The 27,716-nt window shown below is 38.4% G+C and overlaps 2 protein-coding genes and 1 long non-coding RNA gene across 5 annotated transcripts in view; 1 reads left to right on the forward strand and 2 right to left on the reverse strand.

Annotated features, from left to right (window-relative positions):
* The window catches only part of LOC136357581 (uncharacterized), a 391,604-nt gene that overhangs the window by 303,828 nt on the left and 60,060 nt on the right, over positions 1–27,716 (reverse strand). The gene's annotated exons all lie outside the window — the stretch shown is intronic.
* DCUN1D5 (defective in cullin neddylation 1 domain containing 5) lies at positions 937–14,438 on the reverse strand. Of its 3 annotated transcripts, XM_066312964.1 has the most exons (9): positions 14,041–14,438; positions 13,516–13,553; positions 11,317–11,403; positions 8,719–8,789; positions 8,233–8,324; positions 3,219–3,327; positions 3,020–3,124; positions 2,053–2,155; positions 937–1,263 (listed from the first exon to the last, which is right to left on the reverse strand). In XM_066312964.1, the coding sequence occupies exons 1-9, from the start codon at positions 14,118–14,120 to the stop codon at positions 1,208–1,210; spliced, it is 741 nt and encodes a 246-aa protein (XP_066169061.1). In that variant the 5' UTR covers positions 14,121–14,438; the 3' UTR covers positions 937–1,207. The 3 variants fall into 3 exon arrangements, with proteins under 3 accessions (XP_066169061.1, XP_066169059.1, XP_066169060.1); XM_066312962.1 differs by lacking the exon at positions 13,516–13,553 and having other exon boundaries at positions 11,317–11,399; positions 14,041–14,437; XM_066312963.1 differs by lacking the exons at positions 8,233–8,324; positions 13,516–13,553; positions 14,041–14,438 and having other exon boundaries at positions 11,317–11,381.
* The window catches only part of DYNC2H1 (dynein cytoplasmic 2 heavy chain 1), a 143,082-nt gene continuing 130,722 nt past the window's right edge, over positions 15,357–27,716 (forward strand). Inside the window, exons 1-15 of the mRNA XM_066312977.1 lie at positions 15,357–15,631; positions 17,836–18,006; positions 18,531–18,666; positions 18,984–19,102; positions 19,643–19,787; positions 20,558–20,790; positions 21,032–21,166; positions 21,260–21,373; positions 21,557–21,668; positions 21,814–21,938; positions 23,021–23,196; positions 24,591–24,786; positions 25,363–25,458; positions 25,964–26,116; positions 26,227–26,325. Coding sequence (XP_066169074.1) covers positions 15,431–15,631; positions 17,836–18,006; positions 18,531–18,666; positions 18,984–19,102; positions 19,643–19,787; positions 20,558–20,790; positions 21,032–21,166; positions 21,260–21,373; positions 21,557–21,668; positions 21,814–21,938; positions 23,021–23,196; positions 24,591–24,786; positions 25,363–25,458; positions 25,964–26,116; positions 26,227–26,325 — 2,211 coding nt within the window. The 5' untranslated portion in view covers positions 15,357–15,430. The remainder of the gene's footprint in view (positions 15,632–17,835; positions 18,007–18,530; positions 18,667–18,983; positions 19,103–19,642; positions 19,788–20,557; positions 20,791–21,031; positions 21,167–21,259; positions 21,374–21,556; positions 21,669–21,813; positions 21,939–23,020; positions 23,197–24,590; positions 24,787–25,362; positions 25,459–25,963; positions 26,117–26,226; positions 26,326–27,716) is intronic.

Consider the following 27,716-nt stretch of genomic DNA (forward strand, 5'->3'; position numbering starts at 1 on the left):
TCTGTACTATACATTTATATAATAAAGTAGAAGCCGCAAACGCTTCGTTCTCTCATTCTGGTTTGGTTTTTCACATTTAATGATTAAAATCCCTTTCCTTCTCAAGGGTGGCATTGGGTCTCCTGGGCAGGGAGGTTAAGTGAGAAATTTCCGCTGTATTTAAAGGTTGTCCTGAATATTGAATCCCTAAAAGGGCAATCACAGTAGTTATTGGACTCAAACACAGAGTAACAGGGTGACACTTAATATCCTGTTACATACAGCCTGTTACTTCGTCAAAAGTAGGTGATTAGAATAGTTGCTTCTTGATTTACATTATGAAAACCATTCAGGGAGGGATAAAATGTTATGAGTGCCTCCAGTCCAAAACACGTAAGAAGCAGAGCTTGAAACCAAGTTTTCCCTTTTAAAATATAAATTGCACTTTTATACAAAGCAATCCAAAAAGCCTAAACAGCAGTAAAAATCTGAAAGCTGCCTTGCTGTACCAAAGAGTATCTGCGTTCAGCATCTGAAGTACAGGCAACTAGTTTTCAGCCATTCTGCACATAGAGCCATTTGCTCTACACCTTTCAGCTTTGAAAGGGCCTGCCATTAAATGCCATGCCACTGGGTGGGGAATAAACAAAGAAATAAAAAACAATAGTGGGATTTTAAGGCCTTTACCTCTCCACGAGGAGCTGAAAACTGCGGCACAACTCATGACCAATACTTACTACACAAATTAGCACACTCCTACCCAGGGCCTCCAAAAATCAGTCAGTCATTCTTTCTATTTGCCACACAAGACAATCATACCAACAGCAAGCAACAGCGCCAATTAAGCATTTTTAAGGTCTTCAAAAATTCATAGCAAAGGGCACTTCTGAGAAAGATATCTTATAGATTTGGTTTTAAAAATAGACACCACACTCGCATTCAAGGGACATCCTTCACTTTTAGGCCTTTGTCACAAATCTGAATCTTTATTGTTCTGAAATAAATGCTATAAACATAAGACTCAAAACAAGAACTCCAACTTTCAGTCTCAGAAGAGGTGTGGTTCAAAGCCCATATGACATGTAACAAGAAAGTCTCCTTAAAAAAGGAAAAAAAAAATTACTGTAAAGTCTTTCTTATGAATGAAAATGCAATCCTTTGTTTTTCTCATTACTTTGTGTACAGGTGGGCACCAAAAAAAACTTTTGCATTTTCTTTTGAATTCTTGCTATGACGCTTGACGGACTTTCTGCCATTCAACAAATTCATCCAGAAGTACAGGCCCTGCAAATGGACAAAACTTAGAGTTATAATTGGTAATGTCTTTCAAACACCTTCTTTTGAAGTATGAGGGTTAAGACTACTGGTCTAGGAAACATCCATGTCAATCCTATGGTAAAATACTCATGGATTAGTACAATCACCCCAATCCAAGGATTGGAAGTAAAAAGTACACAAAGAATACCACAAAAACCCACTATTTGGAATTATGGTAAAAAGTGTTCCTGATATCTGACAGGTGGAGTGAACTGAATGAAAAGCATAAAAATAATCTCATAAACTTTGTAAATCAGCACAACTAATTCCTTCTTTCTAAAGTTTTCAAAATTGTGAACAATTAGAACATGGACCAAAATGGGACTTAGGCAATTCAGTCATGGCATGACTGACTACCAGCCAGGTGGAGAGTTCAGCCCCAAGTACCAGCAGGTAGGCAAAAATTGTTAAGCTAGAGTTTACTATATACTGGTACAAAATGAGAGCTGGCTGTTCATAATTCTACTTTCAAGTCAACAGGTGCATGCAGCAAGCATCTCCACTAGATCCTCACTGAATACAAGCTGGCTCAAGTAAACCATCATACTACTGACATACTACACCCCTGATGTACAATTAAGAACAATTAATATCTGCAGCTTGAAGATGGATGGTTTTTAGGGCTGTTTTTCCATACATTGTCAGAAGAAAAATGTTTTATACCTTTCAGTATTGTTTCTGTTACAGAAATTTGTTTTCTGCATTTTTAAAATTCTCTGCTAATATTTGAATAAACATAACATTAAGAATACTTACATGCACCATCTTCATCATAGTTGCTAAGATCTGCATGGACAGTCCTGCTGAACTCTAGTACATTGTACCACTGATCCTTGTTCATAACTCTATACTTCGATTGCTAGGAAAAGTAATTTCAAAATATTAAAATCTCAAGCAGCATTTGGTACCCCTGCATCTCATTTATGTCATTTTATCTTCAATGAGATCTTAAACAATTTAATGGGTAACAATGGCTATTACTTACTTCATTTTCCATTTAAAAAAATACTACATATGAACATATTTCATAGTTATGAAACTACAGAAAATGATTTCTTGGAAGATCAGAGCAGAATCAAAATTCCCAAAACCTGGAAATCAGTAAGTCACCATTCTAAGCTTCACAAACTGGTGTATTTTTGTCTTGCCCTGAAGCAGGGCATATCTATCTCTGATATATTTCCAGAATGAACTATTAAAAAAAACCCCACAACTTTTCTCCAAGGTACAATACATTATGATCATAAGGACATCTACTTTGCAGTGCTAGTACTGTCTTAAAGCCAGGGAATAGTCTCGAGCCTAATGTGTTCCACAACCTACACCCCCCCTTCACTTTCATCTGTCACTTGCAGCCAAGCTGACCAAAATCTTCCAGAGAGAGCCAGAGATCAAGGTACCTACATACTCTACCTGCACAAAGCAAACTTAAAATGCAGTGCAGATGCAGCTGAAGAGACAAGTGGGGATTACTACTTACTTTAAAATTATATTTACAGTATAACCAAGATGGAATTTTGGTTGCATTTGGTATGAAAAGGGGCTAGGGCACAGGAAGGAAGATAAGGATCTCTGATGCCTACAAAAACATCACTGTTTCATAAGCATATTGAGCAAGGGAAAGGGAGCAATATGGATTCATTCTTGAGTAAAATAAACATAATATTATCACAGAACAGTCCAACTACTATGGAAACATTCACAAAATCAGGGAAACTTGTACCTCCAGGTATTGATAAAATACTGAAAACAGTGGCCAAGTTCTTCCAAGCAGAAGAGCTAACATGGACTTTGCAGTATCAATATCAAGACTCCGCTGGTCTTTTTCCTAAGGTTGAATAAAGGAAGCACAGAAACCAATCAAGTACAAGCTTGTTGAATAAATAAAAGTAAGAACTTTCCTAACATTACAGCACTCTTACCCTTGCAAAATCAAAGGCGTATCTGTAGATATTCTTAAAGGATGAAATGTCATTCAACTGTGACCGTAAGAAGTCAAATTTACTCTGTAATTTTTCTGTACAGTCACACCTAAAAAAAACCCCACCAAAACAAAAAAAAACATTAGGAGTTCAAAACAACATTTAGGAAATGAAAAGAATATCAGCAAACAAAAAATTACAATCACCAAATTGCAATCATTACATATACAGGACTAATACTGCGAAACTTACTTAAAGAATAATGAACGTGTTCAATATTTGCAGCTTACTGAAATGATGAATGCTGGCTTCTGTAAGCAAGTTTTTTGTTTTAAATGTATCAGCAACATAATAGAAAGCGCATGCTTCGTATCTCACAAAAACAATAGTCTTTTAATTCCAAACTCTGCAATCTATATTCATACACAGCAGTATCTTATCTTCCAGTCACTATGAATGTTTGAAAAAAAAAAAAAATCATTCAGTGTGCATTAAGGGGTGAAATCCAGCTGTAAATAACGGGAAAATGCAAACCCTAAACACGTAGTTTTGAAGTGTGTTTACAAATGGCAGGATTGAGCAGGCACTCTGCAAAACATACTAGTCTGCTCATGTTTTATGACTGATAAATGCAAGCTCTGATAAAACCTTAATCACTGATAAAACCTTAAGCTACTGAATTAGTCAGTAGCTATTCAACTGAAAAATCAAAGGCTGTATGAGAACATAGAGGCCCACCAGCCAAAAGGATAAAGCTTTGGCAAAAATAAGTCTTTGGCAGAAAGATCTCCTTGTACTTTACTCAGCAAGAAATTTTGTTTCCAAACAGAAAATGGGTCAGATTCACCAACAATGGCAAAGGAGAATGCAATTTAACCTTGTTAATCCTCCAGAAAATACTCACTCAATCTACCAGTTATAACAGGACATTTTATTCTTATAAAAAAGCTGCCACAACTAAAAAAAGAATAAATTAAAAAAAAAAAATCTACCTTGCCTTGTATCCTTCGTGAAGAAGCATACTTTCAGAAATGCAGCTGTACATAAATACTTCCTTTGGTCACGTGTCCCCCTTTTGGCAGCCTGCCTCTCAGTGAATACATTTGCACCTCTAACAGCTCCACATGGACTTGTCACACAGGCCCCCAGCAAGGGCCCTTCAGGGGTACTGCAGGTTGCTGAGATGCTGTGCTTTGATGCTGCACTTTGCCCACAGCTGATACTTCCTGTTCCTCAGATCTGCCAGCCTGTGTGTGCACAGCTGTCAGTCTGTCTCCTCCAGACTGCGACAAGAGAAATGTAGCAATTCCAACTGATGCAACCTTTTTTTATTATTATTTTTTCTTGTCTTTAGCAGCATCTACCTAAAGCAGCACTGAATCTTTGCCAACACTGGTACTAAATAAATAATATTAGCTAATTAGGTTACATATTCAGATGACAACTAGTATATTCTGTGACAAACCATATAAAAAATTGGAAAGAACTCTTGTGAAATGAGCTTTGGCAAATTCAACTAAAGATAAATTTACTTTTTTTGTCTTCAGCCATCTAACTGGTCTATATTCTGTTATTTAACTCTTAAAACAGCATTATGCTATGCTAGAAAGACATCATTTTTTATTCGTATCTCTTCTACGTTCAAAGCTTCATACTTGCAACAGAATGTTCTACACATTTGAGGACAAATCTGCCTATTTAATCTACCTAAATGCTCAAGTTCTTAGTGTACTAGTGACATATACCCAGTTTACTATGTATTTTGTTAAATATAATTTGACAGATTATTTACCACGTTACAGGTAAACACAAATTTCAGTATGGTTAAATTTCTTACAAACTACTTTGTTAAAATTGTTCAGATAATTATAAATCTTAGTGCCAAGTAAAATGCCGGCTATTGTCTACTATATTATTGGCTATATGTATTTTAATACACAATTGATTTTTACGAAAAAGTTGGTAAGAAAATGAGTGATTACTAAGTGTCAAGACTCTGAAGCAATTTATTATCAGTGCATTTATAACCAAACAGCCAAACGGATCATGCTCAGACCAGCATCACCCTCTGGATCCCAACACACAGACAGGTCTCTGTTAAAGCTGTTTAGGCCATTTCTCTACCTAGCCACTGACTTTCTTCCCAAAATGATTGGCAAGGAGTTGTCAAACTCCTCTTATGGAGATACAGCTGCTTATGTGGCTGCACCATAAAATAGGTGACTGAGGTCATCCATACTTAGAATAATCTTCCTGATAATCAGAACAACCTTCAAATTAGCACAAGTGAATTAACACTGAACTCCTGTAGAGACACTAGAAAAAGATGCGATTTCTCAAAATGTCTTTACTGAAAGATAGCATTAAATAGTGTTACCTCAAGATCAACAAAATTAGACATTAGCTTACTACATTCTCTTCTCATCCTTATGTCACATTTTTAACGAAACTCAAATTAGCATCACAAAGTGGAAGTATTTTAATTTCTGTTGAGGTAGAGAGATCATATGAGGCCCAGCTAACATGGACAAAGTGACGATTCATTAACTCCTACTCAGATATTCCAATGTTTTATATTTCATAGCTATTCATATGCTTGTCTTTTAGTAAAAAACAAAACCAAACCAAAAATAAACCAGTAAGATGTATACAAACATTAAACCAAAAGCATTTAATGTCAATATATATATTTCATCCTAAGGACATATTTAAAGTAGCTGAAATAAACTGCCTAGCAGAGGTACTTTATTCTCTCTGCTATGAAGAGAGCTTGCCTATGTACATACATATATAAGTATATGCACACACACGTGGCAGAATTCATCCTACCTTCAAAATATGTTGGAAACCTTCCAGTCTAAGTTGTTTAGTTCTTGTAAGATGCTATTTAGGGCTCAATTCACCTTCATTTTGACAGTATCTACCTTACCACACATTTATTTTTGTCATCTCTGAAGAGCAAACTTCACCAGTGTATTATGAAACAACATGCAGAGAGAATGTCACTTCAGGCACCCAAATGCTGCCATCTAACTGTAGATTAGGGATGAATGTCCTAAGCCTCAGGTATTGCCATTCATAGAGGACTACCCAAGCAACCTCTAAGAGCAATTCAGGTGACCAATCATTAGGTCTTAGGGCAAGCTGGATACCCCTCTAGGCTCCATTACATTAACTGGATCTTAAAAGATTGCATTAAGAGCTTAAGAAATCTACCTCTTGCATATAAGCCAAATATTTAGGTATATTATTATTGAGCTGAATTCTACTCAACCTTGTTCATGCAATTACCTTGTGTGACATTTCACATCTTTTGAAATAAGGATTCTGTAACAGAGCTCTGACTAGAACACACTCTGGGGTATTATTGCATTTCAATTTCATTTCTTCATTCAAAAATTAAAAGAAAAAAATAAGCTGAGCAAGAATGTAGTGATACTTTACTGTTTTAAGCATAAAATATTTTTCCTTCAAACTTCCCTTAAACCCTTCAAGAGAAAATAGACAACCCCATTCCAGATGGAATCCCATAATATGATCCTCCCTTTCCTAGTAAGCAACAACAGCACAAGTCTACAGGTTTGTATTTTCTTTTATCATGGTTTTAACCCCAGCTGGCAACTAAGTGCCACAGAGCTGCTTGCTCACTCCCACTCAAAACCCACACAAATTTTTTAGCCAATGGATCTTGTTATGTGAGGGTCTCTGCTTCACCCGGATGCTTAGCCAGCTTAATAGAGAACAGGGGGAGCAAAACATACACATGAACTGCTTTAGGCTTAGGCAAGTGCTCTCACCAGAAGTCTGTTTCTATGAAAACGAATAGCAGCACCCTATTTTTAGTATTAAACAAATTTAGATTATAGCATGACCAGCTCTGTTCTGAAAAGAACCAGAAGTTTTCCAGTCACAGCAAAGTATTAGAAACAAAGTGTAAAACATCAGCTCTGAACAGGTGCCTGATTTCACACATCTTTGTGCTTGCATTCTGTGATATTGGCTAACTCCTGAAAGCTTCTATTTGGGCATAGAAATTAGGTACTTCAGGTAAGTGACCAACAGTCATTCACTGCATCTGAAAAACCAGGCACCCAGAATTTAATCTGTCCTCCTGAATTTCAAGTGATTTAATCATTCCAGCTCTTAATTTATTAATTTTCTGGTGAAAGTCACAAAATAATCAAGGCATCTATCAGAAGTCTGATCCCAAATCAATTAAGAGTTAAGAAAGTCAGTCCAGAGTCACTTACTCCATAGTTCTGAGTAACCAGAGGGTATCTACCTGATACAATTTCCCAAATCAATCCAGGGCAAGGGTAAAATCAACCCCTTTTTCTCACTATGCTCTAGCTGCAACAGTAGCGCCCTATTTGTAACGCTGAATGCAGTGTCATAACAAGACACCTGTAAAACACTAGGGTACCAAAAGCAACTACACAAAGAACAAACAAAAAGTAACAACTGAACTAAGGCTCACAAAAACCCGATTACTTTACCGTAAGAAATAAATCTCTTTCAACAGGGCATTATCTCACCAAAAATTCAAATGCAAACAGAAAGAGCAAGAAGTTAATTTATAAACCTAAAAAGGTGTTATTTAGCCTCAGCATTAAGCATGGCTTCTAACATGCATCTAATATATAATACTAATAGCCAAAATTGTTATCCATGCAGTCTTCATCCCTAAAGCTCAGAAATCAGTAAAATCTTTCCAGAATATCAGTGCTGAGATATGCTTATGTGCATCTCCAGGTCTATCCATGTCTGCTAATTAGAATGATATTTTAGCATATTTTTGTAAGAAAAGGAAGCCACCAAAACCTGACTTAACTGGGTTTAGATAATAACTTAATCCTTTGAGTGAACTCAGATTAATTTTGCAGCTGTGGACCAAAACAAGACCTAAAAGCCAGCTTTTTTTGTGTCTTATTTCCAACATACATGACATAGAGTTAAGTTATAGGTACAATCATAACATCAAAACATTGTATTAGATATGTAAAAACACTCTTACTGTAATGAGGTCATTCCTTTTAACCATTCTTCCTTGGTAAAAAATCCCATGCTTTCAGCCTCTAGCTTCCAGGCTAAAACTAACATAATAATCTAGGAGAAACAAAATGAAAATAAGGGCAGGAAAAGAGTCAGTACATCAGAAAAGGCTGATTTACTGATGTCCAAGAATAAAACTCCAAAGCATTCAAACATTCTAGCAACTGTGGTACATGCTTGGTATTCGTATTTGCTGCCATTAAAAAATTCAGCTACATGCAACTTTTCCCTTAATTTCAATTTTTGAAAATTGAGTATTACTATAATAACCACCCCTCTCCCCCCAAAGTATAATTGACATATTGAGCTAAAATATCTTAGAGCAGCCCCTACAAGCAGGGAGATAAAAAACCTCTTTGCTTCGTGGAGTTAAAAAAAAGTTTTACATAGAACTTAAATCTCATCTAATATTCTCTTAGGTGTTACTAGCACTATGAAAGAAACTCACATTTTCAGGTTCAACACCGATGTCTTCACAGAATTTTTCCATTCCTTCAGGGCCTACAACTTCATCAGGACCTTCAAAGCAAAAAACACACCAGAGTGAAATCTAAGTAACGTTCACTGCTCACAAGGGTTGCACACATTAGTGTAATTGCACTCAAAGTATTTCTAAAAACACTGAATTACGGTATTAAGTAGCTCTTAGAGCTAGAACTATTCTATCAAGTGCAATTGTGCAGACATGTCTGTTATGTGCTACATGAGAAGGTTTGTGCTGTGCACTGCCTCCCTGCGATAGCAGATGAGCCATTTTAGTTTTGTATCTGAGTTTTCAAAAGACTCCACTGAGCATGCTACTGATGCAGCTCATCTCCAACAACTGTGGCAGGCAATTGTTTCAAGATAATTTGGGTACCTTTACTCTCTGCTGAAGTTACTTTAGGAATAATGTTCTTGGAAAAATTATTTTATCAACAATAAAAAGAATCCCTTCATTCTGAGTGACCACTACAGATATTATTCTTTTGATAGTGCTAACATTATAGGTTTACACTAACATAAAAGAGGGGAATCTGAAAATAATGTAAGATGAGTTTTATGATGCTGAGTAATATAAACAAAGTGATAATAAACTGATAACACGAGCATGTTAGCTATATACAAAACAGAAAAAAGGTTTGAAGCTGCAATGAAAAGAGATTAAGGCCACAGAGATAGTGTTATGCTGTTATTTCTGCATTTTAACACAAGTCTCTAAAATGCAGCAAAACAGTGCCTTTAAAGAGTGCATATGGACACACTCCTAGAGTGTTTTGTTCCTCTAATCACTCTCTGGTTTCAGTTATTTTGACTAAGCCTGATCCAAAAATGACTCCTACTGGGTAGTCAAATATTATTAAAAGGCCTGTCAACACAGTATTTTGATGTGTCTTGGATCATTACATTAACATTTAGTGAGTAGAACTCATGTAGAAGGTAGAGGTTTTAGCTTCCAAAACAACATGCCATTTTATAATTTTTGGCAAATTTTGCTGCTTATAATAGGGAGAGTCCTTGATGATACCTGTCTCCACTTTGTCCAAACTCTTAAAGAGGCTTCTGCTTGTTCTGGGGGCAGATAATGTACTTTGAATAACTACTCACTGTGAGATAAGAATATTGTCAATAAAAACTATTGAGAATGGTTACTCTTACAGGAAAATAAAACGCAATTGACACTTAAGATCACGAGCCCCTACCTCTTGAAGAATATTGCAAAGGACATTTTGCCCAGGTAAGCAAGGCCAAACAGTATTAGATAGAAAATGCTAAGGAAAAAAAACCCCAAACAAATTATGAAGGGAAACACATACAAGAGTTCACTGGTAATGACAAGTACAAGCTTGAATCAGTGTCTCTGGTCCAGAAATCATGCACACACATATATGTGTGTTTATAGTTTCATCTTTCAATGGAAAGACTTTATCTCCTGTTGTTTGTAATTTAACTGGAATTGTATCTCATGCTGGAAATGTGGCATTTTTTGATTACTGGTTAACCAAAACTATAGCCTCCTACATTCAATTCTTGACTCAACAACAAAGACAAAATTTACAGACATTAATTCTAAAGAATGTGCAAACACATTTATTACAAGAAAATTAACTCTGTTATTATTATTTCCCTAGGAAAGACTCTACTCCAGAGGAGTATGACACAAATCTAAAGTACAAAGCAGATTACTATAAACAAGAGTAGCTCGTTGGTGTGAAAAGACTGCAAGGAAAATATCAGTCCTGATAAATATACTCAAACCAACTGCCGGCAGAAAAATTAGCAGCTCACTCCATACTAAGATCTGGCACATAATGACTTTTAATCACCAACCAGTTACGGCAGACTTGAAATAGCAACTAGATAAGAAATTAATAACAATTTCGAAATCCTGAGTTCAGAAATCATATAACAAGTAAATAAATACCTAAATAAATAAGCAAAATAGTGCAATACACACTGCAAAACACACTGCATAGTCACTGAAAGCAGCTATTCAATGGCAGATGGGAGTTATTTGAAAGAGGTTACTTCAAATACTTTTGGAATGAGACATTTGTTACTTAAAAGATCAAAAATGTTAGTACAAATACTCAGATGAAAGAACAATATAAACCTCTATTATTTTGTTTTGTAAAACATAAATACAAGGAGCTTAACTCATGACCTATGTCAATAGCCTTCCAATACAATCACAAGGAAGATATCGCTAGACACACAGGCATCAATCTGAACAATCTCTCAGTGTCCTGACTTCTACTTGAAAATTTCAAAGCAAGAAGTAGAATCATTCAGTATATCCTGGTTCAACACTGTACTGCCCAACATCTATTATTTCATTTTAAAGTTAAAAAGCATAGAGTAAAGAAAAGTAAGTCAAAAAGAACAAATACCATGAAGGTAATAATAAAAGCTATACTAATTCAAGTGCATGTTATAAGGAAGCAAATATGGACATATTCTTATGTCTACATCAGCCCAAAAAAGTGAAATGCAAAGCAGTATTTGATGTATTGCTTTATTTAAAACAAAACTGCGTGATTTTAAACATGAATACATTGCATATTACCTGCATATTCATAAAACCAAGCCAGGCACTTCTTGCTTGAAAAATGTTCCTCTCCACTTATTACTTTACCAGATGCTTGTGATCTGCAAAAGAAAATAGAAACACAAGGATGAACAGTTTTATTGTAAGGGGATGTGAAAAACAGGAAAAATTAAATTCCACATTTATTATTAATCTATTGAAATTCTTTCACCAGGTCAATATACATCTAGTGATGGTGAATTTCATAAAAGGCAACTGTTTGTCATCCTCAACTCCTGTTGGAACATAAAACTACCTTTGGATTACAATCATCTCATAGCCCAATTTATTGCAACTATTCCTTTTTCTGAAATGCAGAAGTACTGTTATCTTGTAGATATTAAACAAAAAAAAAAATCCCATACAGATGGCCAAAATATCAGTAATTTAAATGCTTATTGTTTGCTTATATTTATACATACATATAACTTAATGTTACGGCGCTAACAAGCAGCATGATCTTCAAGAGTGCTGAACACGCACAGATCCCATTAAGGTCAACAGAAGCTGCAGAGTTTGACATATTTAAAAGTCAGGCTATTTATAGTTAACCACCCAAATTAGGGAAAAAAACTTGGTCAATTTGTTTACATTATACACATAATTAAGAATCTGCAAATTCTATAGATATTTGGTACATATACCAGAATAGTAGTGTGCAATCTGTGGCAACACTGAAGCTGCTCAGCACACACAGCCTCCCCTCATCATTGTCTTTATTATATAACACACAACCCAGTTTGCCTAGGAAGTGAATTCTCTAATTCATCATTCATTAAAAGAATGCATAGAATTTCTTCCAGTAAAAACAACAACACAGAGGCATCTTCAGTCAGTAAGGAGCTGCAACACCTTTTCTGCAACAAATGCATCCTCCTTTCAAACATAAATTACAGACCTTCAGAACAAGCTAAGGTTATTTCTAACAACGAGGTGAGAACTAATCATATGAGAGGATTTAAAATTATGCAGCTCCCACATTGCAATTTTAAAATTAAAACGTCAAGCAGGAGAAGAATAGTTCAATTCTGAGCAGGGTGAACAACTTTAATTCCCCATGTATCTTTTTTAGCTTCACCGGAAAAGAACACAGCACTCTAAGAAGCAGCCTTCTGTGCTGAAAGCTAGAATTAAAGGTTTTCTACAAACATTCATCCATCCATCCAACTGGCTTTAGGAACATAAGTCACCAGAAAGAGGCCAGAGTCATATGGTCTGCTATTGCTTATTGGCTTTATCCAGATTAACACAGATCTAGTTGTAATCACTGATTTTACTAAAGAATATTACCAATAAATTGTTGCGTAAGAACATAATGCCAAAAATGCTTGTGCATCTAACATTTTCCGATCACCTAGCATAAACTCTTACTTATGTCATAGCTTTTGCCCAACTACTAGCTCCCTGTAGAATCTGGTTTGGGTTTTTTCTTTTTTTTTTTTTTCTTTTGGTGCTATGAAAACACTTTAAGTAAAAGAAATTAAGATCACAAAATTTCAGTTAACGGTGTTCCAGAAAGACAAACTGAAACTGAACGCATGCAAACAACAGCTAAGACGAGCAAGGAAACTGAAAGTTGGTATTACAAACAGAATAATTTAGCTTTTTTAAGTATGCAAAATAAAGTAAGAGAAAACAAAAGCATTCCCTCCAAATATACTTTGAGGCAGAACCATGAGGGAGTAGAGTGGTATAGAGGATAATGCTGGCACAAGAACAGTTATTTATAGGCAGTGAATAAACTGACTGAAACTAAAAGGTCATCAATGACCACAGAAACTGAGCTCTAGAATAGCTACCCAAAATGAACAGTCATAACTAAACAAGAGCCTTGGTACTTCTAAACTCAAGCTCGGCCAGCCTACGAGAAAGGCCATACGCCACAATTTTTTGCAATAGCCATTCCCGTAGTGTTGATTTCGCAAGTCCTTTGTATCCTCATGTCCTCAGGACGTTAGTAGTAAGTGCTGCTTTACTGCCATACTTAACAAGGTGTAATAGATGAAGCAGGCAGCTGCTTCGGAGAAACCACATTACAAACTCCTTCTGCACCACACTAATGGCTTATCATTCTAACAGCAACTTCTGGGTATCACGGCATTGTTTTTTTTTTTTTTTACAGTAGTTAATAAAAAAGATGCTTCAGACTCGTGTATTTATTAGAGAAACCTTTCCTGCTCTTGTTTCCCAGTGTGTTGACCAATCCTTCCAATTCACTGCAAAAAGAAAGAAAAGAAAAAAAAAAAAAAAAAAAAAAAAAAAGGGGGGGGGGAAACAGAAAAAAAGGGAAAGAAAAAAAGAAAAAAAGAGGAAACGTCCATTTAGCACAGACACTCTGAGTACTGGCAACCTTTAAGTGAGAACCGCCTACCCCAGGGAGACAGAACAAATATGGGGACAAATGCCAGAACTGGTCCTAGAGGTAGAGCCAAAGGCAAAGCCAGCCGGGAATGGGAGCCGTTCCGAGGCGTTTCTCCCCGAGACATGACCACGCCGCCGCTGCGGCCGGCCCGGCGAGCCCCGCAGCTGCACCGGGACGTGTCTCCGGGCACGGCCGCGGCCCCGCCGGCGCTGGCCGGGCCCCACGCGGCCTCACCCGGCCCGCCGCCCCGGGAAGCCCCACGGCTGCCGCGGCCCGGGGCCGGCGCAGGAGCGGCCCGGGACGTGACCGCCGGCACCGGCCGCCGCCCCGCGAGACGGTACCTGCCGAGTTTACATTTCTTGAGGCCGGTGTCGTCCGCCGCCGCCGCCCCCGAGGACTTCCTCTTCTTCTTCACCGGCATCGTCCTGCCTCGGGGCGGGGCCGCCCCGCTGCCGGGGCCCGCAGCCGAGGCCCCCCCGGGCTCGCTTCCCCTGGCCGCCGCCGCCTCCCGAGACCGGCGGTGAGGAGACCAGAGGAGACCCCGTTCCTGCTGGTCCTCCCCAGCACCACCGGGAGCTGCCGCCGCCCGCTCGCCGCGGGCAGACGCCGCCGCCGCCCCGTTCGCAGAAGCGGGTGTCGCGCCGGGGGCGGGAGCGAGCGCGGGCGCTATCGGCTGCGGAGGGAACGGCGAGAACGACCCGGACACACACGGCGCCGGGCAGGAAGTGGAAGCGCCGCCGGGGCGGGGCCGCGCCGGGACCCGCCCCCGGGAGGGCGGGGCTGCCGCGCGTGTTTCCCGGCCGGCGCGGGGCCGCGTGCGCGGGCCGCGGTGCCGGTTACACTCGGCGTTTGCAGAGAAATAAACGGGGAAGCGCCAACCCTTCCAGTGCCTTCGAACCCGCGCGGTCACAGCCCACAGCCGGGGGGGGAGCTGATTGTCCCGTCCGCGCTGGAGGCGGGCTGGGCGCTGGGACAGCCGCCTGCCAGAGGCGCGAGTGGTGGCCGAGTTCTGGGGCAGCTGCTGGGCGGGACGGGAGGCGCTCCGTCCCTTTAGAGACCCTCCGGAGAAGCGACCGGGAGCGCTGAACGGGGCCCGGATCGCTACGCCCGCACTGACCCAGGAAACGACTGTGGTCCCGGTGGGCGTTCTGAGCACTCGCCCGGCGCACCCCAGGGCCGGGACCGCAGTCCTTTTCCGCCTCGCTGTGCCGGGCACCACGGGCTCCCTAGCGGAGTAGGGCGAGGGCGAGGGAAGCACCCCAAGTACTGCGGCGGCCGTGACACCGTGACGCAGCTGATGGCAGGAGAGATGCTTCGGTGAACCCAGGGGAAGCCTGGCAGTAGACCGGGCAGGCCAAGCCCCGGGTGACTGCCAGGCGCTGCGGCCGAGCGAGGAACAGCGCGGCGCGTTCTCCGCCCCGCCCGCCGGGCCAGCCCCGTCCCGCCCCGTTCCGCTGATTTCCGAGCGCGTCGACTGCCGCCTCCTTCCCCGGCCTGCCCGGCGCCGCCCGGAGCTACGCCGCCTGCGCGCCGCCATCTCCGGTCACCATAGTGACGGCTCTCGGCGACGCCGGGACGGCTCCGGGCCTCGTCCTCCCCCTGTGCCCCGGGGCGAGCAGCCGTCCTTCCCGCCGTGAGTCCTTTGGGTCTTCTCCCGCCAGTGCCTGCATGTGCTCCCGTGGCGTTCTGGGTCCGCCCCCGCCGTGATCCTGCCTAGCGGGGTGCCCCACCATGGCCGGGGAGGCGGACAGGAGGAAGCGCTTTATTTCAGCCACGGCTGCCAACTACTTCGGGCTGGACCCGGCGGGCGGTGCTGCTGCCCTGGCCGCAGGGCTGCATTCCCGTCCGGAGCTGAGCCGCTTCCTCGACGACGGCAATGAGTTCCTGCTCGTGGTGCAGCACTCGGGCGCGCAGCTCAGCGCCTCCAACAAGGTACCGTAGTGTCCGGCGGCTGCGGGCCCCGCGTGTCCGCCGCATCCCGCCGTGCCAGCGGGGATGCAGAGCACGGAGTCCGCCCAGGCTTGGGGGCCGTAAAGCTTGGTGTCCCATCTGGGGGACATCACCCTCCTTCGAATGTCTGTGCAGGTCTCTGTGTCTGCTGCGGCTGCCGTGGTTTAAACCCCGCCGGCAGATAAGTACCACTCACTGTCCCCCGACCCCGCCGTGGGGAGAAGAATCGGAAAGAAAAGAACGCCATGAGTTAAGAATAGTTTAATAACTGAAACGAAATAAAATATAATAATAGCTAACTACTAATACACTAATAATAACTTCAACAACTATAATGAAAAGGGGCGAGAGAGTGGAACAAAACCCAAGAGAGACAAGTGACGCACAGTGCAGTTTTTCACCATCCACTGATGCCCAGCCCACCCCCAGTTCATACACTGAGCAGGATGCTCTGTGGTGTGGAGTATCTCTCTGGCCAGTTAAGGTCAGCTGTCCTGGCCATGCCGCCTCCCAACTCCTTGTGTCCTCCTCACTAGCAGATCATGAAGCACCCAAAAATCCCTGACTATTCAGTAACTACCGCTTAGCAACAACCAACGTATGAGTGTGATATTTACATTATTCTCATACTAAACCCAAAATACAGTGCTGTACCAGCTATTAAGAAGAAAATTACCTCTATCTTTGCTGAAGCAAGAGTGCTGAAACAACACTGTTGCCAGAGTCCATGAAGACCATGTGGTCAGCTGAGGATACATTTGGTAGCGAGTTGTGCCCATGTTGCTGCAGTTTTAGAGTGCTGTGTATTGTATATTTGACAAATCCAAGGCAGGCATTTGTCCAAGGCATGCATTTTTCAAATTAGTGTGTCCAGCTGAGCACATCTGAGGTTCATTGTATGAAATGTCCTCCCTTGAGTCTTGTGAATGGTTCTTGAGTCAGCAAGTGACTCTTGAGATTGCTGCTGTGGGGTGTGATGTGTGCTCAGGGTCACCCTGTAGAGAGGCCACAGTGTGGTGCCAGCCACACGGAGTGTACAGGCAAGGTGTGGGTCTTGACATGGGACCTGTCGTTCTGCAGTGAGAACCAGGGACTCCGTGTTTGTTATGTCAGTGGCTTCGCGCATGGAAGGTGCATGTAAGGAGTCCTCAACATGTGAAGTGTGGACCAGTGACTTTCATAATTCCGTGGTTTCTCCTCTGTGAAGTCTAGTGCATGCTGTATTCAGGCAAGAATGAAAATATATGTGTACCAGGTTTTGAGGGTGCTGCTGAGCCACTGTCTAAAATATGAAGCAGCTTTCAGCGCCTCTGGAAGGATCAGATAGATATTGGTGTCGTCTACTTTGTCTTCTTTGTGTCAGTGAAGCTATGTAGGTATTGGGCTAAAGACTTGATAAGAAAGTAAAACTGATACTGTCCAATAAACTGAAGGCTGTTTTTACTACCATTTGTTTCTTTTAACAGAAAAATAGTACACAGATGTTTACCATTGCATGGAATCAGGGATTTCACTCTAGCATATCTTTTTGCTGTTAATTTATCAGATGTTTAATAATTTTTCCTATTCTATGAATTCTCCTCAGCCACAAATTACTTCAGCAATTGCTTTATGGCAATTTTTGGAACTTTACCCATAAGTTGGGCTGTGAATGTAACATTAGTCATGTTGCAGTTTATGATTTTACTGATGAAGGAGCATGTCTGTCTTTGTTCTTGAGAAATCTATGAATAATGTATTTACAAACTCAGGAAAACCATACAGAATATTTAGAATATATAGAAAAATATTCCCAAATGTTTGTAGCATAAAAATGCAATTAAAAAAATAGACGTCATGTTTAGTTTCTCTAGGCACAAGACAAACTTTCTGTTTTTGTCCAGGGAAAGTGGTAAGTGGACTTTTCAAAGTATAGTTAGAAATGATGATATTTACAGACATTATATGCTGTAGAAGGCTTTACGTATTTGATGTTGGAAGGTTCCTATAGACTATAGACTCAGCAATGAGTGTCATAAAAATTTTAATTTTCTGTGCAAATCAAATCATACCAGATTTGAGCCCAGAGGGAATAATATGATATTTTATGGTTTTTTCTTGATGAAAATTGTTTGTGTAAATGGTGTATGTAATTTAACAGTCAGTAACAGCTTTGTAAACAAATCCTGTTTTCTTGTTTGTTACAGATTGAAGCTACTGATTCAAAGAATAATGTGTTGGTGTTCTTTAAGCTGAGACCTGATGTAATTACTGAAGATAATCTTCACAGTAATATTCTTGTGTCATCTATGCTAGATTCACCAATCAACACCCTTTATCAAGCTGTACGACAAGTATTCGCACCTGTATTACTGAAGGTGAGCAGTATACTAGTTGAAACGTTCTGTTCTCAATTTATATTGAGACGTTGGAATTCAATAGGATGTTGCCTAATTCTGAGCTAAATATATTATGAAACCAAAATATTTGAGGAGATGATGCAGTGGGTGGTAGTTATAATTTCTAAGTTAGAGAAACTACTTAAGCTCTTCTCGGTAAGGATGAGAGGAAGATTCTGGTCATACGTATACCTGACTGGAAGTGTGGAATACACTGGCCATTGTTGGTTAATGTGGAATGCTCACTCACTCTCAGGGTGCCTTTATAAACCTGGCAATTGACTTTTGATTTTGTGATAAAAATGGTTTTTATAATATTATTCTTAGTTGTTAAGTGAAAAGAATGAGGTGCCCTTCCTGGACTTTAGGGAAAAAAAAATGCTGTATTTTCCCACTATGTGGTTGGTACTTTATCTGAATTTTGTATTTTTTTAAAGATTAATGGGAAGAAAATAGTAATTGCTCTATCATGTAAGTCATAATTTTTGAAATTTTTGTTACAGGATGAGAAGTGGAGTAAAGCATTTGATCCCAAGCTCCAGAAACTTTTAAGTGAGCTTGAAACTGGCTTGAGTACTGCTCTCAGAAGATCAGATACCAGTTACACAGGAATAAAATTCAGCGAAGATGATGTGCGAGGTTTGTTTTGCAATTATGTCTTTTATAGTTAATTTTGAATTTAGAGTAAATAATTTATTTTCAGATTGAGTGTTTAGGTTGGGTGTTTAGATTGCACAGTGTGAAATATAACTGGTTGTTATTAATTGGATGGAATTACTTATGGTCATGCCAGAAGACCAGAGTTGACTTGAATATTGCATCTAGTCATAATCAGAAGTTAAAGGATATTTACATAACCATATCTAAAAGTTTGCTTTAGAAAGTATGTTCTGGCTGAACATATTTTATAAACATGTGTTTATTTCATGTATAATTATTTTCTATTTTATTTGCAGCTATACTTACACCAACAGATGAATTTCAGTTCTGGAGAGAATGTTCTCATCATGGAAGTAAAGGATGTAGTAAAGAAAGAGCTTCATATTTTAGAGACCTATTTGAGGACATTGCAAAAGTATGTTTTATTTTGTGTGATCAGTGATACACTTCTAGACTTAGTAAAAAAAACACTCTTCCCATGAAAGAGATGTCAATATATATACACTCTTTGCAAATATATGAATATATAGCTATTTAGTTATATTTCCTTAGGTAGAATTTTACTTTTAATGATATTCATGTGTTTTGTAGTGACTGGTGCATGGGTATGCTGACATTCAATTGGGAGTGGATTAAATCATTGAATACTAGGAGCTGCTGTAGAAATTCAGCTATATGCTAGTTTATGAACTGAGGATTGACTCACAAGATGAAGAGGACACTATTAATGCTGTTATGCAACACTTTTGGCACCCACAAAGCACTTTCTTGAGTAATCCTTCAGGTAGCAATGAATACTTCACATGAATAAACTTACACAAATGCTTGGTTTTTTGAGAGGATTGTGACGTATTCTGTTATGCAGTAAACCTCAGAAAAGTACACCACTCGCCAGCTTCAAGAAAGTGTAAATGTTTAGACAATACTATTTGCATATTAAAGATTGTTTTTCTAGGATTATTACAACTTGGATACTCTCTCCTTATTTGAAGTTGTGGATTTGGTGGAGGCTACCAAGGATACTGTTGATAATGTGTGGAGACAAACAGAACATGATCCTTATCCGCAGTCTCGCATGCATAATCTCTTGGATGTGATAGGTAAACCTTTATGCAGTCTTTATTAACTGAACAGTCAAGAAAAGTAAAATGATTCCTTGACCTTCTTCCTTGTAAAGGCACCAATAACAGCCCACAGTGTGAAGATGCTTGCTTCTTATAATTATGATCCTTGAATATTATTTGCCTTCTAGTATGCAGTAATTCAGCCAGTTCTGGTAGATGCCTTCACACATGCTTGGGTAGGTGATGGATAGAAGATGGAGTTGAATATCTTTCAGCCTGTGGGCTGGATTTGTCATGTTTCTGTTTGACTCCCTATCTTTCTGAGGAGAAAATTTATTTACATAAACTCCCATTAAAGGTTAGTTCAGTCTGTGTGGAAGTGAGAGCAGGATGTGCACAGAGAGAGAGGTTCTTATCTCATTCTCTTGACAGCAGCCTCATGTTTGGGGACAGGCATAGGACAATGGGTTTGTGTGCTCCTGCCAGATGTTTGTGTGTGTGTGAGAGGAAGAGTTGTGGGGAGCAGCCAGATACTGCCATTGCTGCTGATAAAGACTGGTGCTTGTGTGTGGAATCCAGAATCCAAGTCCATCAACTTCACATGTTGGACCAACTTCTATTTGCCTTGCAGATTTGAGATTTATTGAATCTGAAACAAAATAATCAGTTATTGCTGCATTTTGTGTGGTTTGAAATCAAGACACTACACTTTTTTTAAAAAATGTGATTGGAATGTGGTGTAACTTTAAAGGAATTATTTTAAACAAACATAACATCTAGTTTTTTAATACTTTTTTGTGTTCTAGGTGGCTCTCTAGGTAGATTTGTTCAGAGAAGATTAGCAGCTTTGAATTTGTGGGAGGATACTTTTCACAGTGTAAAAGAAAATATACAGGCTGGCATTTTGGTTTGTGAACAGTGGGTGTCAGCTTGTGAATACCTAACCGGACAACTATGGCAACGTTACGCTCTACATCCATGGAAAAATGAGAAATATTTCCCTGAATTGATAGCCAAACTTGGCCAACGTCTTGACGAGGTAGAGATTTGAATTATACACATTAGTTTCATTGGATACAGAATTAAACAGCATTGTCTCAAGTTAAAAACTGGAATTGAAATAGTCTTTCTTAGTCTTGTCAGTGTTAGATAGTATTCCAGCATCTGTTTGTCTGAGTCTTTTGTAAGTTTCTTGTAAAAAGGAAAGAGATTTGTACTTGTAAATATAAATTTTATGTAAAAACACATTTGTTATATCAAATACTTTTTTTCCCTTATAGGTGCTAACTGTTAGAACACTGCATGAAAAACTTATGTTCTTTTTGCCAGCTGGAGAACAAAATTCTTTACCTCTATCTCATGTGTTTGAACCCTTTGCTGGCCTAAATCCTGTACACTATAATCCTTACACAGAGGTATAATGCTTATTTTTAATTTATTCACATTCTTTCTGTGTCTTTCTGCAATGTATGTAGTCCTAAACTAACACATGAACTCATTATCTCTAGCCATTATGGAAAGCAGCAGTCTCTCAGTATGAAAGAATTATTGCACCACTGGAACAAAAAATAGCAAGCAAATTGAAGAAGTTTATTTCAGAAATTCAGGACAGTCCACAGCAGGTATGGGTAATTCTGTAGTCTGAAAACTTTCCTGAAGATCAAAATTATTTAATTCCTAAGTATTTTGTTTAGGGGATAGGAGTAAGTCCTTAGAGCCAAAGACAGCACTACTAGGTGTTGTCAGCCTATGTTTAATTATTTTCATGAGGAAAGTGATAACTTTGTAAAATCTTCATATTCCAGCTTCTTCAAATATTTCAGAAGCATAAGGACCTGATAAAGCACCCAAATATAAGCAAAGAATTGCTTTTTGAAAGGGAAACGTTGCTGGCAGCACTTCAAGATTATGTCAAAGGTATTTAATTGCATTAGTTTTTTGTGAATGCTAGGATCTACTTCTAGAATTATGTCAGGTTTCCTGGTATATTTTTATAACTGCAATAATGATCTAAGGTTGTTCTATTAGATTTCTGATTTAATGAATCTTTTGCATATGTTAGACTATGAGACAGACTTTGGAACTCGATGTCATGGTGTTCCTGGTGACGTTTCTGGACCACTGTCAGGCAAGAACCTTTCTGAAGTTGTAAATAATATTGTATGGGTACAGCAGCTGGAACTGAAGGTAACAAGATTCTATTGCTGTTTACACATGATTTATCATAGAATGTAAAACATGGTATTCAACTTTTCTGTGGGGAATTCCACGCAGAAAAATTTTGGGCTTCCCAAGATTTATATAATCAAAGTTCCTTATCAGTGGTGCTGCTTGCTAAGCTGAATTTTATTTGCAGACCCAGAATGTAGTGTTTTTTTGGTAAGCTGAACTGCCTCTTAAAAAAAATAGAAAAAAAAAAAGAAAAAAGACCAAAATTCATACAGTAGGTGTTTCTGTTAATTTTTACCCTCCAGTTTGCATTTTAAGATTTTATCTAGAATTCACAGATACTCAGATTTTGAAATCCTAATCCTCACTTGTTATTACTGATCTTTGTAGTGTCTTCTTGAAATCAAAGAGTAGCTTGTGCCTTCCAGGCAATTTACAGTAGTAAAAATAAATTCTGTTTTAATTTATCCTTTTTTTAAAAGTTTGTATTTACATTTTAGCAGGGAACTTTGAACACTTTTTGGTTAACATTGACCAGTGAAAACCAGAATGTTTTTTGTGAACATAAGTGCCCTCTGCAGTAACTATAGATTTGTATGAAAGTCAAAGTTACTTATCCTGGAATAACTATTTGCCTGGTTCAGCTGATGTATGTCTGCTTTATGTCTGCTTTAGGCTGTGCTAAATTTTTTAATTGCTCTCAAATATCCACTGACTGTATTGACTAGGGTTTTAATCTCTCCACGTGTAGATGTGAAATTCTGTTTCAAGTACCTTTGAGTATTGTCATGGACCTTATAGATATAACAGATGACTCATGGGAGATCCGTACCTTTACAGAGAGTTAAAGACCAAGTGGGATATCCTGGGATGTCTTAATAGGGCTGGATGCTGTTGTCAGTGTTGTCAGTGGACAGCTTAATCAAACCCAATTTACTGTTCAAACATCTGGGACACAGTTCAGAATTCACTTTTTTTCTCCTAATCAGCTTTTGAATCCCATTTGGATGTTTTGCAATACTGATTTTTAATCTGGAGATTTTTCTTTTCTGATTGAATATTGGGAAGGTAAACTTCTTTTTTTTGTTATTGTGTTTAAGGTGGATGATTCTATCAAGCTGGCAGAGGCTCTTCTCTCTGACTTACCTGGATTCCAAACTTTTCATCAAAGTGCAGATTGTTTTCTGGAACAGTTAAAAGTATATGAGCAAGAACAATTTGATGATTGGTCTAGGAATATCCAGTCAGAATTATCAAATCCCAAGTCAGGACTTTGGTAAATACACTCTTGTTTAAATAATGTTTATTAAATAATGAAATCTGTAGTGTGATGTAATTCATTAGAACTTGACAAAGGAAGTCAAAAAAATTACAGGATCGAGAATGAATGGAGAGACAAAATAGAACAATTTATTCATCCTCCTGCCAGTTTTGCTTGGTAAGGTGAAGTATAGAGGGAAATACTATTAATTACTGATTAACAGCTAATATTGCAGGTTAATAGCTAATCCGGAAGTTTCTATTAGCACCTGGAATGAAGGACATGTTTGGTTTAGTTGTTGTTTTTACTTGTTGCCTATTGTAATCTTTATAGTGATAATGTATAGAAACTAGATGAGAGTATAGCTGTGATATACAGATGACACATGTAGAGTAACAAATTAATTGTTATTCACAAGAAATTCTGCAGTCTACATATGGTGGATGATTCTGCAGTCTACATATGGTGGATGAAAGAAGGGTAAACATTTGAATTTAAACCTCATGAAGTTTTTTTCCCAAAATAATAAAATTTTGTGTGGGATACTAAAATGTATTTTAACAATTTTTGTTTTAGTTGATTGTCCACATAGCTTCTGTCTTCAACTCTGAGTGTTGCAAAATTCCTCTGGAAAGAATTGTTCCACAGTTACAGAGGATGCAGGAGTTACTTAAGGGAAAACTTCTATTTTCATCAAAATACTCAAATATATCAGCAGCCATCTAATTTATTATTACCATATAGTTTTGTTATTGTGAGATTTTAAAAGATGTGAAGTGGTTAATTATAAGAACAAGAAAAGAAGTAGCTTGCTACAAAGGGGAATGCAATGGATATGGGAACTAGAAAAGAGAAAAAAAAAAAAGAAAAAATTAGTAAGGCTGTTACTTAGTGTTTATTAAAGAATGTTGGTAGAAGCATTGCTAAAAAGGAAAAAAATGAGTAAAGTCTGAAGATAGGCTGGTGTTTATATTAGCATCTGGCTGAATATACCAAAATGCTTCACTGATGCAAGTTCTGGTTCTTAAATTGGTTCCCTCATTATTTTCTCCCTGCTTTGCAGCGCTCGAGACTGGGGTGGGTAAGACACCCTGTTGAGAGACTGTGATAGATACAGAGTAATTTAGAATACAATCTAGCTGTGAGTTACACCTTAACTATTGTCGCAAACAAGAAACATTTTGAAATCAAAAATTATAGGCATTGTTAATTCTTGTATCTTCATTGGCTTTGAATTAAAGGAAAGGTTACTGGAATAATTTCTGAGTAAAGTAAAATGTTACAAGCATAGAAAAACAAAATAGAATGAAATTAAGCTGTTTAGAATAGTTTGTTATATTATGGTAAAATGCACCTAAGAAAGAGTAAATACCGAATTATGTTCAGTAATATGATTGATTTTGATTCAGTATCCAAGCTAATAGCCCTGTGATGGAGTTGGATCCCATTTCTGGAGCATTAAACATACTTTACTCAGATCGTTTGGTGACTCTGCTAAGAGAAGTACGTCAGCTATCAGCACTTGGGTTTGCTATACCAGCTAAAATACAGCATGCTGCAAACACTGCACAAAAGTTCTGCAAGCAGGCAGTCATCCTCAAGCAGGTATAAGATTATTGTGCCATAATAACTTCCTGTTCTGACTTCCCAGCTTGAACCTTTCTATAGTGTTGTCTTCTGCCTGTGTGATGAAGCTTTTCACTGAACCTTGTCTGTATGAAAGTGACTTGTCTTGAACAAATTACCTAAGTCCATAAAAGAAAACAAAAGTAAAGATATGCTTTACAATTTCAGAATGTGTCTTCTTTTCAAATATAATATTAAAGCCGTATGAAGTTACTGTATGAATATACAGAAATAAGACAAGTAAATAGTTGATTACCTGTTTTTAATCTCAGTTTTTTTGTAATTATGACTAAAGAGAATTGTCATAAAATGTAGCAACTTGTCACCATTGCTAGTTTTCAACTAAAAATACATTAGCAAGTATTTTAATAGAAGTAAGTGTGGGGCTTTTGGGAGTGGGTGGTATATTTTTCTGATTGCACTCAATGCCACATATGTTTTTGATTTATATTTCAATTCAATTTCGTCATTGATATCTGAGATACCCCTACAGGTAGGGTGAAGATGACATAAGACTTTTTTTTTCTTTAAATTTAAGCTCTCCTTTTTTTACAGGTGGCACATTTCTATAATTCTATTGATCAACAGATGATTGGGAGTCAAAAGCCAATGATGTTACAATCTGCTCTAGCATTTGAACAGATAATTAAGGTGAAAGAATTCCTCTCTTTGTCTTTTTAATTTCAGTGGTATCTGTGCATATTTTGTGCTGCTTTTTCTATGTTTATTACATTGTAATTAAAAAAAATATTTCTTGATAAACAGATGAAGTTGATTAGAAATTATTAATGTCACATTTTTGGTTTTGATCTGTGCAGAACAAAGACCAAGAGGGGCAAAGACCAAGGGGGTTTAGGGTGTTCTCTCGTTTTCAGGTGTCTGCTTTTGTTTGTGGAGCAGGAGTCTCAACATCAGTTGATCTATTCAGACTCTCATAGGAGTCTGTCATTAATCTTTCTCCAGTGCACTGATGTAGCTGTATGCCCCTACATGTCTGTGATTTGCCAAATTATTTTGTCCCTAGTGCAGCTACGGAAAGGGAGATCCTTTTTTATTTGCTAGGAATAAAACCATCTTTCTTATATTATCACTTCTGTATGCTAGCTGTTAGACTGTTTCTGTCATTAAATATTACAAAGTTTGTGTGTTTTTAAAGCATTCAAAATCTAGTCCTGGAGGAAAAGCTCAAATAACATGGGATAATCCCAGAGAACTGGAGGCTTATATCCAAAAACTCCAAGCTGCTGCTGAACGACTTTCCACTGAAAATAGAAAACTAAGAAAGTGGCACACAAACTTCATTCAAAAGGTACATTTTCCAGATGAAATTGAAGTTGTGTCTGTTAGAGCATACCTTAACCTTTCTTTCATTTACATGATGATGAGTATGTTTATTATTCCTTAAAATTCTTTTTACAGGTCATATCCCTTATGAATATTGATCTACTTCGGCAGCAGCAGCGTTGGAAAGAAGGACTTCAAGAGCTCAGAACTGGTTTTGCCAGCCTTGAGTCACAGGCAGGGTTTGATTTTCCTACTGCAAACTGTGAACATTTGACTTTTAAATAGTAATGAAGATTTACGACTCAAACATAGCATGATTGAACTGGGAAATGGGAAGACCTTGTGTATTGTGTATTAGTTGTGTCTGAGCAATTAATGAAAGGTAAAATGAAGAAATTTGTAGAGGTAGTGAGGGATCCACACACAGAATAAAACAAATGTATAAAATTTGGAATCAAAATGCATTTCTGCCTGAAATAATGAGAAAAACATATTTTTGTTTGTTCACTTATCAGCTGACAACTTTTAGAGTAGAATTATAGAATCGTTAAGGTTGGAAAAGCCCTTAATAGCACTGAGTAAGAGGATAAAGATTTTGATTAAAAATATCATATTATCAACCTAAGCTATTTTGAATTATTATTCAAGTCAGTTTAGTTTTTCCTATAGCCTTCAGCAAAGGACAAGATTCTTAGATAGATATGTTGTTCTTATCCTTTATAATGCAAATGCAGACTACTTTTATTGGTGTTTGCCAGTCAGATAATTGCAGTGTCTTTACAGTGTTTTACTTCTAATTTTGTTGTCATTCTCTGAAGATAATATGAAAAATAATCTGGGTTGATTTCTTTTCAAGTTTAATTTGCAGATTTTTATCTTTGAGTCAGTATATTTCATAAAAAGAATCTAGATTTCCTTTAGGATCTGTTTGCAAATTATTTTGATATTACACAATGTTTTTAGGTGGAAAACCACCTAAACTGTACTCAGTCACTCTTTAAAATTTTTTGAGTAGAAGTGATAAAACTTAACGAAATGTATCTTTTTTTCACATTTCAAAAATTATAAGATGGTATAGTCTTGCTGCTTTTGTCATCAATGTGTTACATATTTCTTTAAAAACCCTATTATAATTGTCTTAAGACCTAATTAACACAATTTCAGGTTTTCGTGACCTCTAGAATCTTTCTGTTGGAAGCGCTCCTATGAGTGGCTTTGAATTGTAGGGCAGACCTTAACTGTGTCACTTCCTGCAGCAACCCTGGACTGCCTCCAAAGCCCTGTCTGAAAACCTCCATTTAGACAAGAGAACCTTTTAAGCTGGAAGGAGTTTGTAATTTATTTTCTAGCTTCTGTCGTCCTTCTGCAAATCCCTCCATGACTTGCAAATGACCATTTAGCTCGGTTGGTCAGGGTGCTAAAGATGCTGAGGTAATGAGTTTGATCCCCGTATGGATGATTCACTTAAGAGTTGGACTTGATGATCCTTGTGGGTCCCTTTCAGCTCAAAATATTCTGTGAGTTACAGAACTTGACTGTATGATAAGGCTTTACATGTTCTTACAGTGTAGCAGATTTTGATGAAAGACTGAATTCTTTGAGGCAAAATTTTACATTTATTTATT

This window comes from Sylvia atricapilla, chromosome 2, assembly GCF_009819655.1.
Source record: "Sylvia atricapilla isolate bSylAtr1 chromosome 2, bSylAtr1.pri, whole genome shotgun sequence".
NCBI classification, from domain to species: Eukaryota; Metazoa; Chordata; class Aves; order Passeriformes; family Sylviidae; genus Sylvia; species Sylvia atricapilla.

Bases quoted from the DNA above. Each gene is read 5' to 3' on its own strand.
- DCUN1D5 (XM_066312964.1), bottom strand. From the start codon at position 14,120: ATGCCGGTGAAGAAGAAGAGGAAGTCCTCGGGGGCGGCGGCGGCGGAC. The intron at 8,325-8,718 runs GTGAGTTTCTTT...TGTTTCTCCTAG, and splicing joins TCGGTGTTGAACCTGAAAAT to ATTATTATGTTAGTTTTAGC. The intron at 1,264-2,052 runs GTAAGTATTCTT...GTCCATTTGCAG, and splicing joins CTATGATGAAGATGGTGCAT to GGCCTGTACTTCTGGATGAA.